This window comes from Engystomops pustulosus, chromosome 3 (genome assembly GCF_040894005.1).
Source record: "Engystomops pustulosus chromosome 3, aEngPut4.maternal, whole genome shotgun sequence".
Classification (NCBI taxonomy): domain Eukaryota; kingdom Metazoa; phylum Chordata; class Amphibia; order Anura; family Leptodactylidae; genus Engystomops; species Engystomops pustulosus.
Window position 1 is genome coordinate 200,350,210 of NC_092413.1, and position 15,248 is coordinate 200,365,457.

At 42.7% G+C, this 15,248-nt stretch overlaps 1 protein-coding gene across 1 annotated transcript in view; it reads right to left on the bottom strand.

Moving 5' to 3' along the window:
- Positions 1-800: 800 nt before the first annotated feature.
- NTSR2 (neurotensin receptor 2) overlaps positions 801-15,248 on the bottom strand; it is a 33,939-nt gene continuing 19,491 nt past the window's right edge. The window contains exons 3-4 of the mRNA XM_072143595.1: positions 3,089-3,179; positions 801-2,065 (exon numbers count right to left, since the gene is read on the bottom strand). Of these exons, the coding sequence (XP_071999696.1) occupies positions 1,876-2,065; positions 3,089-3,179 (281 nt within the window). The 3' untranslated portion in view covers positions 801-1,875. The remainder of the gene's footprint in view (positions 2,066-3,088; positions 3,180-15,248) is intronic.

Genomic DNA, 15,248 nt, shown 5'->3' on the forward strand with positions numbered 1-15,248 from the left:
GGGCTTGTACACTAGTTTTCTGGTGTACAAGCCTGGAAATAGGCGCAATGTCTATTAACACTCTTACATCACCACAATCCTGTACGTATTAGGGGGCGTGCACGTCGGAGGAGTAAGACAGAGTCCTGCCCCTTCCTCATGTAAGCTATAGCGTAATTCTGTGCTAGGCCAGACCTGGCGTACAACTGCCCGACAGCGCAACCTCCGCCAGATTTATCACCAGACCGGAGCCCCCTGATAGATCCTCCTAAATATATTAACATGTCCACCTCTTCATCTTGATTCAGACGCTGGTCTTTGCTAATCTTGACATGCCGGGATCACCCAGAAAAAAAAGAGTTATAATAAGCAGCCCCCGTCCGGGGGTTCCTGGCTGCTAATTTTTCATGTGATGTCACCTCCCTCTCCCCGCATGGTAGAGGATGGTGACAAGGGCTTGAATAATTAGCAGCCCGGAGCGCCGGACATCTTGTCCCTGTGCTCCGGGCTGCTTATTATAAGTCGTTTTTTCTAGGTGATCCCAGCATGTCAAGATTAGTGAAGACCAGCGCCTGGATCCAGATGAAGAGGAGGACAGGTGAGTATGTGTAGATGTTTTTTACTTTTTGTGAGTGGTAGATTTCCTTTAAGTTAATCTTTTTGAATGTGTTTCTACTTTTTTCGTGCCAGTAGTTATGGATATGATGCCAGCTGCATCTATTTACATCAAAATGAATATTTACAGAGCTGAAGGCAATTCACAGGACATGTTCAGAGAAGCAGAAAGTCAACATCAATGAAAATATCACGTCACCAGGGAGCAGTGGTAGCATTATTTATAATGATAACATTTACAGTACCAAGCATGGATTGAGATTTCCCTTCTGCCAGATGCATTTCTCATCACTTCACCCCAGGTCTGTACCTGACATTCAATGTCCTTTTGTCTGTAGAGGAGAAGGTGGTTGCACTCCTTAGTATGGGTCATTCCCATGTGTAATGGAAGGGGACTGCGATCTGTGACCACCTCTTTGGTGTAACACACTTGGGAATATGTTGAGGGGTCACATCAGGAACACCTCAAGGCAGTATCAACCTGCAAAGAGGTCCAACAAATGAACGGTACCTTTAATAAAGATTGAAATTGATTTAATAAGTGAAATATTATTGGCTTTGAGCTCAATGTAGTCTGTGTATATATATCTATGTTGTGAGCTCCCCCTAGTGATGACCAATGATATCTTCTTTGTTACAGTCCTGGCAAGCAGGGGAAGTATTCAGTTTTTATATCCCTCCCACGAGGAGCCATATGGTAGACACATACTCTGTCTCTAAGGTGGGAATCCCACTGGATTGACTGATGTATATACCATTAAGGTTACTCTGATTAGATAATCCTTCCCCCAAAAAGTCCAATGTAAACTTTGCCCCTTTAATTTCAATTTACATTTTCATAGTTTTTGACAGTAGGCAATTTTCAATAACAATTTTCGCAAATTTGACTTGTTCCAGACCAAAAAGAAGTTGGGTCTGCATCCAACCTCAACTTAATGTGGGCATTCCTGGGTGGCACTAAGTTCCACTTTCTAGAGGAAGGTCAGGAAGGGAATAAGATAACTTGACCGTCTGGGTAGTCTTCATGGATCTTCGTAGATATCCTTATGGATTGATGACCACACAGTCCTCCAGAATAGTGGTTATACTTGTGATGTCATTAAATGGCCTCCTGTATCATCCATGATCACTAGACAGGTGCTCCAAGCACCTACTAAATATCATTAATGTAAAGTTCAAGGTTTCAGAGATTCTGAATTTATGTTATTACTGATGATTTGTACATTTATACCATATTGTTGCTTTGCCATACTGGTAGACATCGGAAGGTAAAACACATTACTATCTAGTGGTGGAAGTTGATCTGGACATGTTGATGCTGCTTTTACTGCAGGACAAGCCCATAGTCTCCAGAAACAACTGTCGGAATGAAGATGAGACCATGTTGTAGAGAATTGGATTCACGGCAGAACTGACGTAGAACAGCGTGTTGGTCAACATGTAGAAATAGTGGTAGAAGGTATACAGGAACCTGCAGGATAAAATATAAGAATTAAGGAGCAACTGTGCGCATAGGGGGGTGGAAAATACAAATTACAGGTGGGCCCCTACTTAAGAACACCCGACTTACAGACAACCCCTAGTTACAAACGGACCAATGGATTTTGGTAATTTACTGTACTTTAGTCCTAGGCTGCAATAATCAGCTGTAACAGTTATCACAGGTGTCTGCAATTAAGATGTATTGTTAATCCTGGTTCTTATGACAACCCAACATTTTAAAAATCCAATAGCCATACAGGCTGGGGTTACAATTATAAAGTATACAGTTCCGACTTACATACAAATTCAACTTAAGAACAAACATGCAGAACCTATCTTGTTCGTAACCCGGGGGCCGCCTGTATATGGCCCTAAAACCTTATAACAAATGTTCGGATGGGTGCTACTTGTTTGGAGGACCACCTAATGAATATTTAATTGATCTTAGAAATCCAAATCATCATAAAGTTTCATGATAAAATTTTAGTTGCTTGGAACAGCCTCTAGAGGGCACTAGAGTTGGTATTGATCTCTATATAAGCTCTGACAATCGGTATAAAGTAACCATCCTGTCTGTCCCAGGTAGGTGGGACACAGACAACAAGGATAACTTATAGATCAGTGGGAGTCCAACAGTTGGGGCCCTTAGAGTTCAGGGTTGTATTTGCCATTAGGGCACTGGGATCTCTGGTTAGGATGGTAATGCTCTGTGTTTACTATAAATGGGAGTCCCAGTGGTCCAAGTGGTTTGTTTCCAATCGATATGTAATTATTTGCCTGTCCTCTGGAAGAGGACAAGTTACTTTCCAATGACAACCCTATTCAATTTGTCATAACATTGTCTACAAAGGCTCAGTTTGTAGTTCCAATAGCTCTTATAGGAGAAAGTATTTGCTAACAGGTTCTATGTTTTCCATCAAAACAATGGTAACCGCAACGAAATCTGACACCCCCCAACTGTAAGGTAAATCCATAGAACAGAAGTAAGATCAATAAAAACAATTTCACTCACCCGGACCAGTCATCATCCGGGATGTAGCAGAACATCAGTCTTCTGGCATGGTAAGGTAACCAGCACACAAAGTAGGCAATCACAATCGCTCCTGTTTATCACATATAATATTGTAAGAATATATAGAATTACCACCTCCTAGTAAAATATTGGATGCAATATAGACACTAAATACACCAGACAATATAGAAAAATATGACAGTACAAGATCTACACAGTGAAACATGATCAATTATGTCTTCTCTAAATGTAATAAGAAAAGAGTAACAGAAAAACCTGTAACTCTTCCAGCTGCATATTTCTCTATAGCCTTACAACCTATAAAAAAGCATTAAATGTTATAAGATCTCCAAATAAGAGAGCATGAAACTTCTGGCAGCTTTCATTATAAATATCCGTGCTCAGAGTAAGTTTGAAGAATTTACAATGTTTAATTTGCAATATGCCAAAAGAGATCGAAGTGGGTCCCTTTCTTGGCTTGTGGGTCCCCTGATATATGAGCCCAGTGTCAACTGCAACCACTGTGACCTCTGTAGTTACAACACTGTTTATAGCATAGCTTTATCTTTTAAGAACATTCAAAAAGCTTATAAAGAAAATCTAAAACTTTATTAACTGAATGAATTACTATTGAATACTTATCCAATGTTCCATTAGGTGGTCCATGTATTGTCCATGTGTAGCCATGATAGACTCCCTTTATAGATGAGTGAATCATTCAAGATTTAATTAGCTGACGCTTCACCAAATTTTTCAAAAGTTTTGTTCGGGGTCGAGTTGAATCAGCTCCAATTGGTTTATAACCCCTTCTAGCCCCCTAGATCTCATGTTGTTTATGTCCTACAATTTTTTTCATTAACAATACGGTAACCCAAACAATGGTGGAGATTTATCATCAAGTTTCAGAGGTAAAACTGTTTTAGTTGCCCATGGAAACCAATCATAATTTTATAACAGCTGCGGCAAAATCAAAGCCGAGCTCTGATTGGTTTCCAAGCGCAACTAGAACAGTTCTGCTCTAAGAGAGCTCTAAAAAAAACAGTTTGTAAATTTTTTATGCAACTCGTCTGATGTGAGTGGGTCCTGCATAGTAAATTTTACATTGCTCAGCCTCCTTGTTCCTGATTGACATTTCTCAGTGATAGGGCATGCTGCAGTATGGGACATTGAGAGAGAGAGAGAGTTCTGTTACATCATTGGGCACTTCATGTCATGTGACCAGGATGATGTCAGCTAAGGTCCTGTTACATTTGCTACGTCTACCTCATGTATACATCTGATCACATGAAATGACAGCAACCTGACAGCTGCTGTGATTTCATGTGATCAGATACATACATGGTAGACCTTATATGACATCACCATGGTCACATGACATGCTGAGAAGGGGCACAGGAAATGAGAAGGAGTAGATGGGAGTGGCCAGCTGAGCAGGACACACCCCCTTCGATGCCAGATAATATAACATAAAGTTGATTAATGGGGATGTATGGGAAAAAAATTTCTAGCTATAAACAGGGTGTCAGTTAGTTACTAGGGCTATTTAAAGGACACCTGTCATCAGGTCTCTGTGACTAGTCCTGTCACCTCTACTTGTTGGAGCAGCTCACAAGGATCCATCACAACCTACATGAATCATTGTAAAATCATCTTTTCATTATTATGTAAATGAGGCTGGTCACCTGGTCAGAGGCAGTGATGTCACCCCTGTTACCCCTCCCCTCTCCTCCCCCTGCTCATGTCTGTGTGTAATGTATAGTAAAGCATTGCTAGTGTCTGTGCTTTACATGCTGACATGCTCTGTCCCCCTAATACACATGTGTGTGACATAGACATCAGGTGCACAAGTACCTGACATGTTCTGCTATAACATGGCTGCCTGGTGCTGGCTGCAGGGGGCGCCAGCACCAGGAAGCACATGGAGGAACCGTTACACCATTATACCTCACACCATTATACAGGCTGTCAGTCATGTGTATAGGAGTATCTCATACACACAGGCTGCAGGGGGCATTATACCTCACCATTATACAGGCTGGCAGTCAAGCATCGGGGGTGTGGCTGTGCCTCCCACTCATGAATATGCTGGACTGCTGAATATGATAATGACTCAGTAGACATTTCACAGGTCATTTGCATACAGCTTTAGGACCTCATTGCTTAGGTTTAGAGGCATGTAGAGGGGCAATGAGGGGATAGAGGCAATGCTCTCTAATGGCAGTTTATGAAAATATATTTAGTTTAAGGGGGTTATTTGCCTGATGGGTTCTCTTTAAGTAAATTGTGAATACGAGACACAGCCCAAGGACTGGTTTAGTAGGTTTCCTTTAAAAAAAACATAACAGCATTTTGCACAAAACCTTTAACTTAAAGGACACCTGTCATCAGGTCTCTGCCACTTGTCCTGTCACCTCTACCTGTTGGAGCAGCTCACAAGGATCCATCCCAGCCTTTATCTAGTTATTTCATACATTAATCATTATAAAATCATCTATTCTATATTATGTAAATGAGGCTGGTCACATGGTCAGAGGCAGTGATGTCACCCCTGTTACCCCTCCCCTCTCCTCCCCCTGCTCATGTCTGTGTGTAATGTATAGTAAAGCATGGCTAGTGTGTGAGTGTGTGTGCTGCTGACATGCTGCATCCTCCTAATATACAGGTGAGAGACACAGACATCAGCTACACATGAATCTGACATGTTCTGCTAAAACATGGCTGCCTGGAGCTGCTGTATCTCTCCTATACACACACACATGCACACACAGGCTGCAGGGGGCGCCAGCACCAGGAAGCACAGCATTATACGGCCTCACATCATTATACAGGCTGTCAGTCATGTGTATAGGAGTATCTCATACACACAGGCTGCAGGGGGCGTGGCCACCAGCACCAGGAAGCACATCATTATACAGCCTCACACCATTATACAGGCTGTCAGTCAAGCACTGGGGGTGTGGCTGTGCCTCCCACTCATGAATAAGCTGGACAGCTTGAATATGCTAATGCTTCATTGGACATTTCACAGGTCATTTGCATACAGCTTTAGGACCTCATTGCTTAGGTTTACAGGCATGTAGAGGGACAATGAAGGGATAGAGGCAATGCTCTCTAATGGCAGTTTATGAAAATAGATTTAGTTTAGGAGGGTTATTTTGCCTGACGGGTTCTCTTTAAGGGGGAAGGGATTTTAGTGTCCAGTCTCTTCAGATGTCTTCAAATATAACAAATAAGTAAAGTTAATAACTCCCTATTTTATCTACGGACCTGCCAATCAGTATTCTCCAGAGGTAGAGCTCCCCTTTAAAGGAAGAATCACTGAACCCCTGGTAATAAATACCATCTAGCAATCGTTCCCGGTTACGCTGCTCCTTCTGCTGCCAAAGCACACGTTCCCTCTCCTATTATTCTCTTCTACCAGAGACTCTTACACATTCCCTCTCCTATTATTCTCTTCTATCAGAGACTTACACATTCCCTCTCCTATTATTCTCTTCTATCAGAGACTCTTACACATTCCCTCTCCTATTATTCTCTTCTATCAGAGACTCTTACACATTCCCTCTCCTATTATTCTCTTCTATCAGAGACTTACACATTCCCTCTCCTATTATTCTCTTCTATCAGAGACTTACACATTCCCTCTCCTATTATTCTCTTCTACCAGAGACTTACACATTCCCTCTCCTATTATTCTCTTCTATCAGAGACTTACACATTCCCTCTCCTATTATTCTCTTCTATCAGAGACTTACACATTCCCTCTCCTATTATTCTCTTCTACCAGAGACTCTTACACATTCCCTCTCCTATTATTCTCTTCTATCAGAGACTTACACATTCCCTCTCCTATTATTCTCTTCTATCAGAGACTTACACATTCCCTCTCCTATTATTCTCTTCTACCAGAGACTCTTACACATTCCCTCTCCTATTATTCTCTTCTATCAGAGACTTACACATTCCCTCTCCTATTATTCTCTTCTATCAGAGACTTACACATTCCCTCTCCTATTATTCTCTTCTACCAGAGACTCTTACACATTCCCTCTCCTATTATTCTCTTCTACCAGAGACTCTTACACATTCCCTCTCCTATTATTCTCTTCTATCAGAGACTCTTACACATTCCCTCTCTTCTATCAGAGACTCTTACACATTCCCTCCCTTCTATCAGAGACTCTTACACATTCCCTCCCTTCTATCAGAGACTTTTACACATTCCCTCTCTTCTATCAGAGACTTTTACACATTCTCTCTCTAGTCTATTATTCAGTAACTTCACTTTTTAGTGGTTACGGGTTCCCTCAGACACATAAGTAAATGTAGATTCCAGTCAGGCAGATCTGGTGAATGCTATAACATGGGGACCACCGAGAAGTCAGGAAAACGAGATCCAGAACTGAAGAAGGAAATTATTTTCCGTCAGATTGGATTGTGGTGAAGCCATCATCCGAAAATAATACACACATGGTGGGAGGGGGGGGGGGGTGATGGATGGGAACGTCTTGTGTGACCCGGCTATTTCATGTTAATAGATCTCCAGTGACATGGAGTTACCCCACATACATGATTTATGACTGGGGCAGGTATTATCAGTAATGGAGAGCGGAAGACGCAATTTTCAATACATCAGGTAATGATCCCCTTAAATTTCAAAGGTGAGGGAGAAAATTGCTTTTGTGAACTGGAGAATTTCCTATATCCTATATGATGGCAGAGCAGCTATATAATCTACATAGCAATATATCTGAAATACACGGCTTTACTTATCTTTACAGCCAATCAGGGGCGTAAGGAGATGCCGGGCCCCATAGCAGACTGAATGGGACCCCCTTAAGGAAATATTCAAATACAGGCAGTCCCCAGGTTACGTACAAGATAGGATCCGGAGGTTTGTTCTTAAGTTGAATTTGTATGTAAGTCAAAACTGTATATTTTATAATTGAAGTTCTAGACACATTTTTTTTTGTCCCAGTGACAATTGGAGTTTGAAGATTTTTGCTGTAATGGTAACAAGGATTATCAATAAAGCTTCATTACAGACACCTTACAGCTGATCATTGCAGTCTGGGACTATAGTAACATCTAGAGAGCCTCACCAGAGATAACAGTGGGCAGAAGGGTCTGTCTGTAACTAGGGGTCGTCTGTAAGTCAGGTGTCCTTAAGTAGGAGACTGTCTGTACACACCATAGGGGACATTATTCATACTGCGTCTCAAGTCTGCCTATTTTTCGCCTGGTTTGTTCCGTTTTTTGGCTTGTAATTTATATTAGTTGGTGTTTTGCCTTATTAAATGCATTTTGAATTGTCGCACGGCCGATTCATTTGTGCCTAATTTGTCTCAAATTATTTCCCTACAAAGTCAATCTCATTTGTGACCGATAATGAAATGAGATTGAAAAAAGGTGACAGAACGTTCAGGGCTTCACTTCAGTGACTTCTTGTACAATGTCCGGACCACATTGTGATAGAACTGCAGAGACTGAAAGTTACTAAAAAATTCTTTCTTAAATGAGTCTTTGCCTTTTTTATTATAATGTACAGGAAATGGAGTCTGATAACATTCTCAGATCCTACAATAAGACAATATTCCCATTCATAAATATCATCCTATAGAAAATGCTGAAGTCGCTACTTGAGAAATTTTACATTTTAAAACGGCGCAGAAGGATTTTTCATGTTGCATAGAGATCATTTTTCATTTGGGAAGCAAAAACCTTTGTTTCCAGCAATGAATAGGGAAGTTTTCTTCAAGTGCAGCTGCTCAGAGTGGAGATTTCTGCTATATTATAATAATTCTTGTATTCATATAGAGCACACAGAGTTTGCCCCAAAGGGGCTCACAATCTAATCAACCGACCAGTATGTTTTGGAGTGTGGGAGGAAACCGGAGAACCCAGAGAAAACCCACACAAACACGGAGAGAACATACAAATTCTTTTGCAGTTGTTGACCTGAATGGGACATGAACCCAGGACCCCAGCGCTGCAAGGTTGTAGTGCTAACCACTCAGCCACCGTGCTGCCCTACAATGTTTTAGGCGCAAAATAGTGATGGATGCCGTGCAAACATCTGTATAACAGCCACTCACTAAGTCAGATAAGGTGCAGACACTTAAAACTACTAAGTGTCGGACTTTTGCTTGTACCCAAAAAAGTCAAATTAAAGACAAATTTAATAAATGTGCCAAAAAATTGCACAATAAAACTGCAAAAACAGTCAAAAAAATTATGATCAATGTTCCACTTTATATACATACCGACAGAATATACACACATACATACAGTACCATATGCACCCATTCATCATATACACAAAACATACAGCATATACACAAATATATAGAGCAAATGCACATCACATTTGTACACACATACAGCATATACACACCCAATAAACCAGATGCTGGGGCCCCCTTACACTGTAGGCCCCATAGCAGCTGCTATGGCTGCTAACCCTGTAGTTACTCCCTTGAACCCAATGCTTTCCTTAGCATTCAGGATTCTGAGTTCACATCTTTCAGCATCCCATACTTCATCATTGTCTGGACAGAGCTTATCTTCCATCCACACAGATTTTGGACTCGATCTGTGGCCAATCACATCTATGTCTATACTTACTTATCTTTACACTCACTGCAAACTTTAGCAACCAAAACTGTGCAGGCTACCAGAATCTAATACTATATAATTACCTACTATTACACACAGATTTGGGGCCCTATATTTGACCAATCACCTCTATGTCAGTTATAATTCATACGCTTTTGAGTGGAATCTAGCAGGAAATTAAGACAGTTGAGGACGAAAATGTACGTCCAGGGAGCGCTAATTAGCTGGCAACTTGGACAAACATTTTCGTCCTAGATTGTAAGGGGTTAATTTCTTAACCAATCAAGGTCCATTGACTCTGGATAAGGAGGCTGGGGGGTTTATCAAGGTTTGTACTGACTTACAAGCCTTGAAATAGGCGCATTTCCCCTTTCATGGCCAGGAATTGACATTTCCCTCCGCTTTACGCCTTCTCCATGCCGCAGGAAGGGACGTGGAGTGGGTCCTGCCAGTTCCTGGTGCAGGTTATAGTGCGATACTACACTAGGCAGGACCTGGCATTGCATTATCCAGTTGCACAGTCATGCGTGTTTTACCACAGGAAGCCTCTTAGTATATTCGGCGGGACCTGCCGGTATATCATTATAATGCGCCAACGCATGATAAACGCCCCCAGAGAATTTATAGATATGAAATTAAGAGAAAACATTGGGGCAGATTTACTTACCCGGTCCGTTCGCGATCCAGCGGCGCGTTCTCTGCGGTGGGTTCAGGTCCGGCCGGGATTCATCAAGGTAGTTCCTCCGCCGTCCTTCAGGTGGCGCTGCTGCGCTGAAAAGCATCTGAACGCACTCAAGTTCACCGAGCTGGACCAAGTGAAGGTAAGCGCGTCCCAAGAGACACTTTTATTGTTTTAAATGCGCCGGTTTTTCAGAATCCGTCAGATTTTCGCTCGGCCACGCCCCCCGATTTCCGTCGCGTGCATGCCGGCGCCGATGCGCCACAATCCAATCGCGTGCGCCAAAATCCTGGGGCAATACAGGGAAAATCGGCGCAAATCGGAAATATTCGGGTAACACATCGGGAAAATGCGAATCGGGCCCTTAGTAAATGACCCCCAATATGTCTACACTTCTAGCCTTACTATTGAACTCTATGGGGCAGATTTATTAAGTGTCTAAAAGTCAGAATATTTCTAGTTGCCCACGGCAACCAATCACAGCTCAGCTTTCATTTTACCAGTGCTCATGAATATTTTGAAGGGAAGCTGTGATTGGTTGCCATGGGCAACTAGAAATATTCTGGCTTACAGACACTTGATAAATCTGCCCCTATGTATATCAGTAAGCTCCCAGGCTCCCTCTAGTGGTTGGTTATTTAGTGCCCTGTATAAAAAAAATAAACATTCACCATATGTCTTATTAGTATAGATCTGTTATAGTTTCTCACCTTCCCAACACTCGTTAGTCAGCCGTGTACATCTGCTACCAGATTAAAGAAGATTTGGGTTAATTGCTATAAAAAAGTCGAATGTATAATAAAGAACACCCGACTTACAGATGACCCCTAGTTACAAACGGACCTCTAGATATTGGTAATTTACTGTACAGGTAGTCCCCGGGTTACATACAAGATAGGGTCTGTAGGTTTGTTCTTAAGTTGAATTTGTAAGTCGGAACTGTATATTTTATCATTGTAATCCCAGACAGAACTTTTTTGGTCTTTGTGACAATTGGATTATAAAAATGTTGGGTTGTCATAAGAATCAGGATTAACACTAAAGCTTCATTACAGACACCTGTGATAACTGTTACAGCTGATCATTGTAGCCTAGGAATAAAGTACAATAAATTACCAATATCCAGAGGTCCGTTTGTAACAAGGGGTCGTCTGTAAGTTGAGTGTTCTTAAGTAGGGAACACCGGTACTTTAGTCCAAAGCTACAATAAACAGCTGTAACAGTTATTAAAGGGATCGGAGGTTAATATTTATTGTTAATCCCGGTTCTTATGACAACCCAACATTTTTCAAATCCAATTGTCACACAGACCAAAAAAAAAAATTTGTCAGGAGCTACAATTATAAAATATACAGTTCCGACTTACATAGAAATTCAACTTAAGAACAAACCTACAGACCCTATCTTGTATGTAACCTGGGGACTGCCTGTATCTCTATGGATATAGGTGTGTAGATACATATATAAAAAAAACAATGATTCACAGGGGGAAAAACCTGTTCTGTTAATAAACCTGATACCAGATAAACATGTGAACTTTACGGCAGTGTTGTCAGCTTTCTCTGCTCATTACAAGCATTACAAGTGACGTTAGGGTTAGGGTTGAGGTGGCGTTAGGGGAAAAATAATCACAATTCCTTTTGGTGCGCACTGAATTGGGATTATTTCAAGACAGAAAACTGGCGTAGAAGCTCTGACGAACCCCCCCAAGTACAAGAGAAAACTTTATCTGGACCGGACTATCACAATTCAGATAAGTTATTAGCTACAGGTATAACAGATGACCTGTGACCCCTGTGGTGCTCCCGTCCAGAAATTGGTCTTTAACATGGAGAAAATTATTATCCAGATTTCGGCAATGTTCTCTATTGCGGTGCCGTTTGCATCAGTACCGTATAAAGAACCAGCTCCAAGGTCCATTCAAGAACGATTATCTTTTTTCATTTAAAGGGGCGGCCTGGCAAAAAAGTATGTCTAAAATGGCTCAGCATCGGGTACTAAAAAAAGAACCAATACTAATCTCCCCCACAGCTCCTGGTCTAGTGCTGCCATCAGTGGCGTAACTAGAAGCTGATGGGCCCCAGTGCAAAGTCTGTGCCAGGCCCCCGACTATAATGTATGGTTTATAGTAATAGTCTTCTCATATAGGAAAGTGACACCATAAGGGCCCCCTAAAGCTCTTGGGCCCGGGTGCGACTGCAACCTCTGTACCCCCTCAAGTTACGCCCCTGGCTGCCATCTCTCCTGCCAGGCCAACATATAGGACAGTGATTGAATGCACAGGTCATGGAGTCTTCACAGTAGTCACATTCCCATTGTAAAACACAAGGAATGTAATCATCTTCACTGTAAAAAAAAAACAACCAAAAAAAAAAAATCTAAACTCGCCTTTCTGGTGGCCCTCGCGGCCCTCGTGTTAGTATTGTGAGTGCCGGCAGCCGGAACACACTGTGATGTCAGCGGCTGATGTCAGAGCTGTGCACTGCACATACCTGCTGCTGACCGATGGATCGCAAAGAAGACCTGCGGGGCGCCGGAAAGGTGAGTTTAGATTTTTTATTTTTTTTAATCAACTGTCCGGGGGTCCATTCATAATGGCGCGGGGGTCCGGCTCCATAACGGGGCAAAGGGGTTGCAGGCTACATACTCGGGCAGAGGCTGGCAGGCTATATATTGGGGCAGGGGGCTGGCAGGCTATATATTGGGGCAGGGGCTGGCAGGCTATATATTGGGGCAGGGGGCTGGCAGGGTATATATTGGGGCAGGGGCTGGCAGGCTATATATTGGGGCAGGGGGCTGGCAGGGTATATATTGGGGCAGGGGCTGGCAGGCTATATATTGGTGCAGGGGGCTGGCAGGGTATATATTGGGGCAGGGGGCTGGCAGGCTATATATTGGGGCAGGGGGCTGGCAGGGTATATATTGGGGCAGGGGCTGGCAGGCTATATATTGGGGCAGGGGGCTGGCAGGGTATATATTGGGGCAGGGGCTGGCAGGCTATATATTGGTGCAGGGGGCTGGCAGGGTATATATTGGGGCAGGGGCTGGCAGGCTATATATTGGGGCAGGGGCTGGCAGGCTAAATAATGTGGCAGGGGCTGGTAGACTATACTGGGGCAGGGGCTGGCTGGCTATATACTACTGGGGGCTGGCGGCTATACACTACAGGGGGCTGCTGGCTATATACTACTGGGGAGCTGCTGGCTATATACTACTGGGGGCTTGCTGGTTATTACTACTGGGGGGCTGTGACCATGCATTTCCCACCCTCGGTTTATACTCGAGTCAAGGTTTTCCCATTTTTTTTTTTGTGGTAAAATTAGGGATCTCGGCTTATACTCGGGTCGGCTTATACTCAAATATATACGGTATATTATTATTTGGCCCGGCTGATCCAAGGACTGTATTATCATTACCACATGTTTCATATCTATGGTATATCTAGTCTACGGCTTCTGATCCTTCTCTCCCCCTGTATGAGACACTGGATTTCTCGTAAAGCTTTTCATGCTTCTTTTTTTTTAAACTCAGGAATACAATGTATTTGACGTCATCTATAAAAGATAAGCAAGACAATGGTGTTGCCCATGACAACCAAAATAATTCCAGGCAAACTTTTTCCAGTGAAGGTTAAGAGCTGAGAGCCGGTCTGTCCTCCAATGCACAAAGTCTATAGTATCGGGGAATGTTGGAGACAATGGATACGGTTTGTAATATAGTCTATTGATCTCTGCTGGAACGATTGTCAGGAATCTGATGAACAAAAACATCATCGATCAACTGGGAATTCAATATCACAGATGAAAGCGACCGCTCTGTATCCTTGTAGTGACCTTGAGGAGCGTCACTTCCATTTTACGTAGGGAGGATAATTGACAATAGTTCTGGTAACACAAAACATTTTTAATATTGTTGGGTCTTTAAAGGAAATCTACTATCAAAATCCATCATGATAAACCAAGGACACTCATAGATCCAGGCACCGTGACTGGTAACAGTATTTGTTATCCATGACCTCCTTCCTTCTAAAATCAACTTTTATAATTATTGTAATGGGCCAGAGTCCCACCTTGCTGCAGCTGTCTCTCCCTCCCCCTGCACCCTAAGCAATTTCCCCTTCCTCTGCCTGATTACATCTCAGTGCAGCAGGGGAAGTTTCAGTACACAGAGGGAGCTTCTGTGCTTCTGCACAGTATAACAGCCTGTGAAGCTACAGAACATCATGTCTGACGAAGAGAACTAGCTCACCATCAAATATACTCAGTTATCTTCTTATGCTCTCCGTCGCTAACACGGTACAAATCTACACTACTGTGAAGCTACAGCACAGGGGGGCTCATTAGCATAATTTTAAAAGTTAATTTTAGAAGGAAGGAGGCCATGGATAAGACATATAAGAGGATTACCACAGTCACGGTGCCTGGATCTATCAGTAAGTGTCCCTGGATTATCATGATAGATTTTGATAATAGATTGTCTTTAACAGTAACCTATAACCAGATTGTACCCCCAACTTTCTCAGGTAGAGTATGAAATGTCCTTCTAGAATTTTCCCTTCTATGGTACATATCACCTGTATACCAATAAAACATATTGGGGCAGATTTACTTACCCGGTCGAGTCGCGATCCAACGGTGATTCGGGTCCGTCCGGGATTCACTAAGGTCCGTGCGCCGATATCCACTAGGTGTCGCTGCTGCGCCGAGGTCCGCTGGAGTTCACCACAGTTCACCTTCTATTTCTTGGGGCAGGTAAGTGAGTGTCAAGCGACCCTTTTGTTTTTTAAATACCACAATTTTTCCGAATCCATCGGGATTTCCGACGACCACGGCCCCCGATTTCCGTTGCATGCATGCTGGCGCCAAA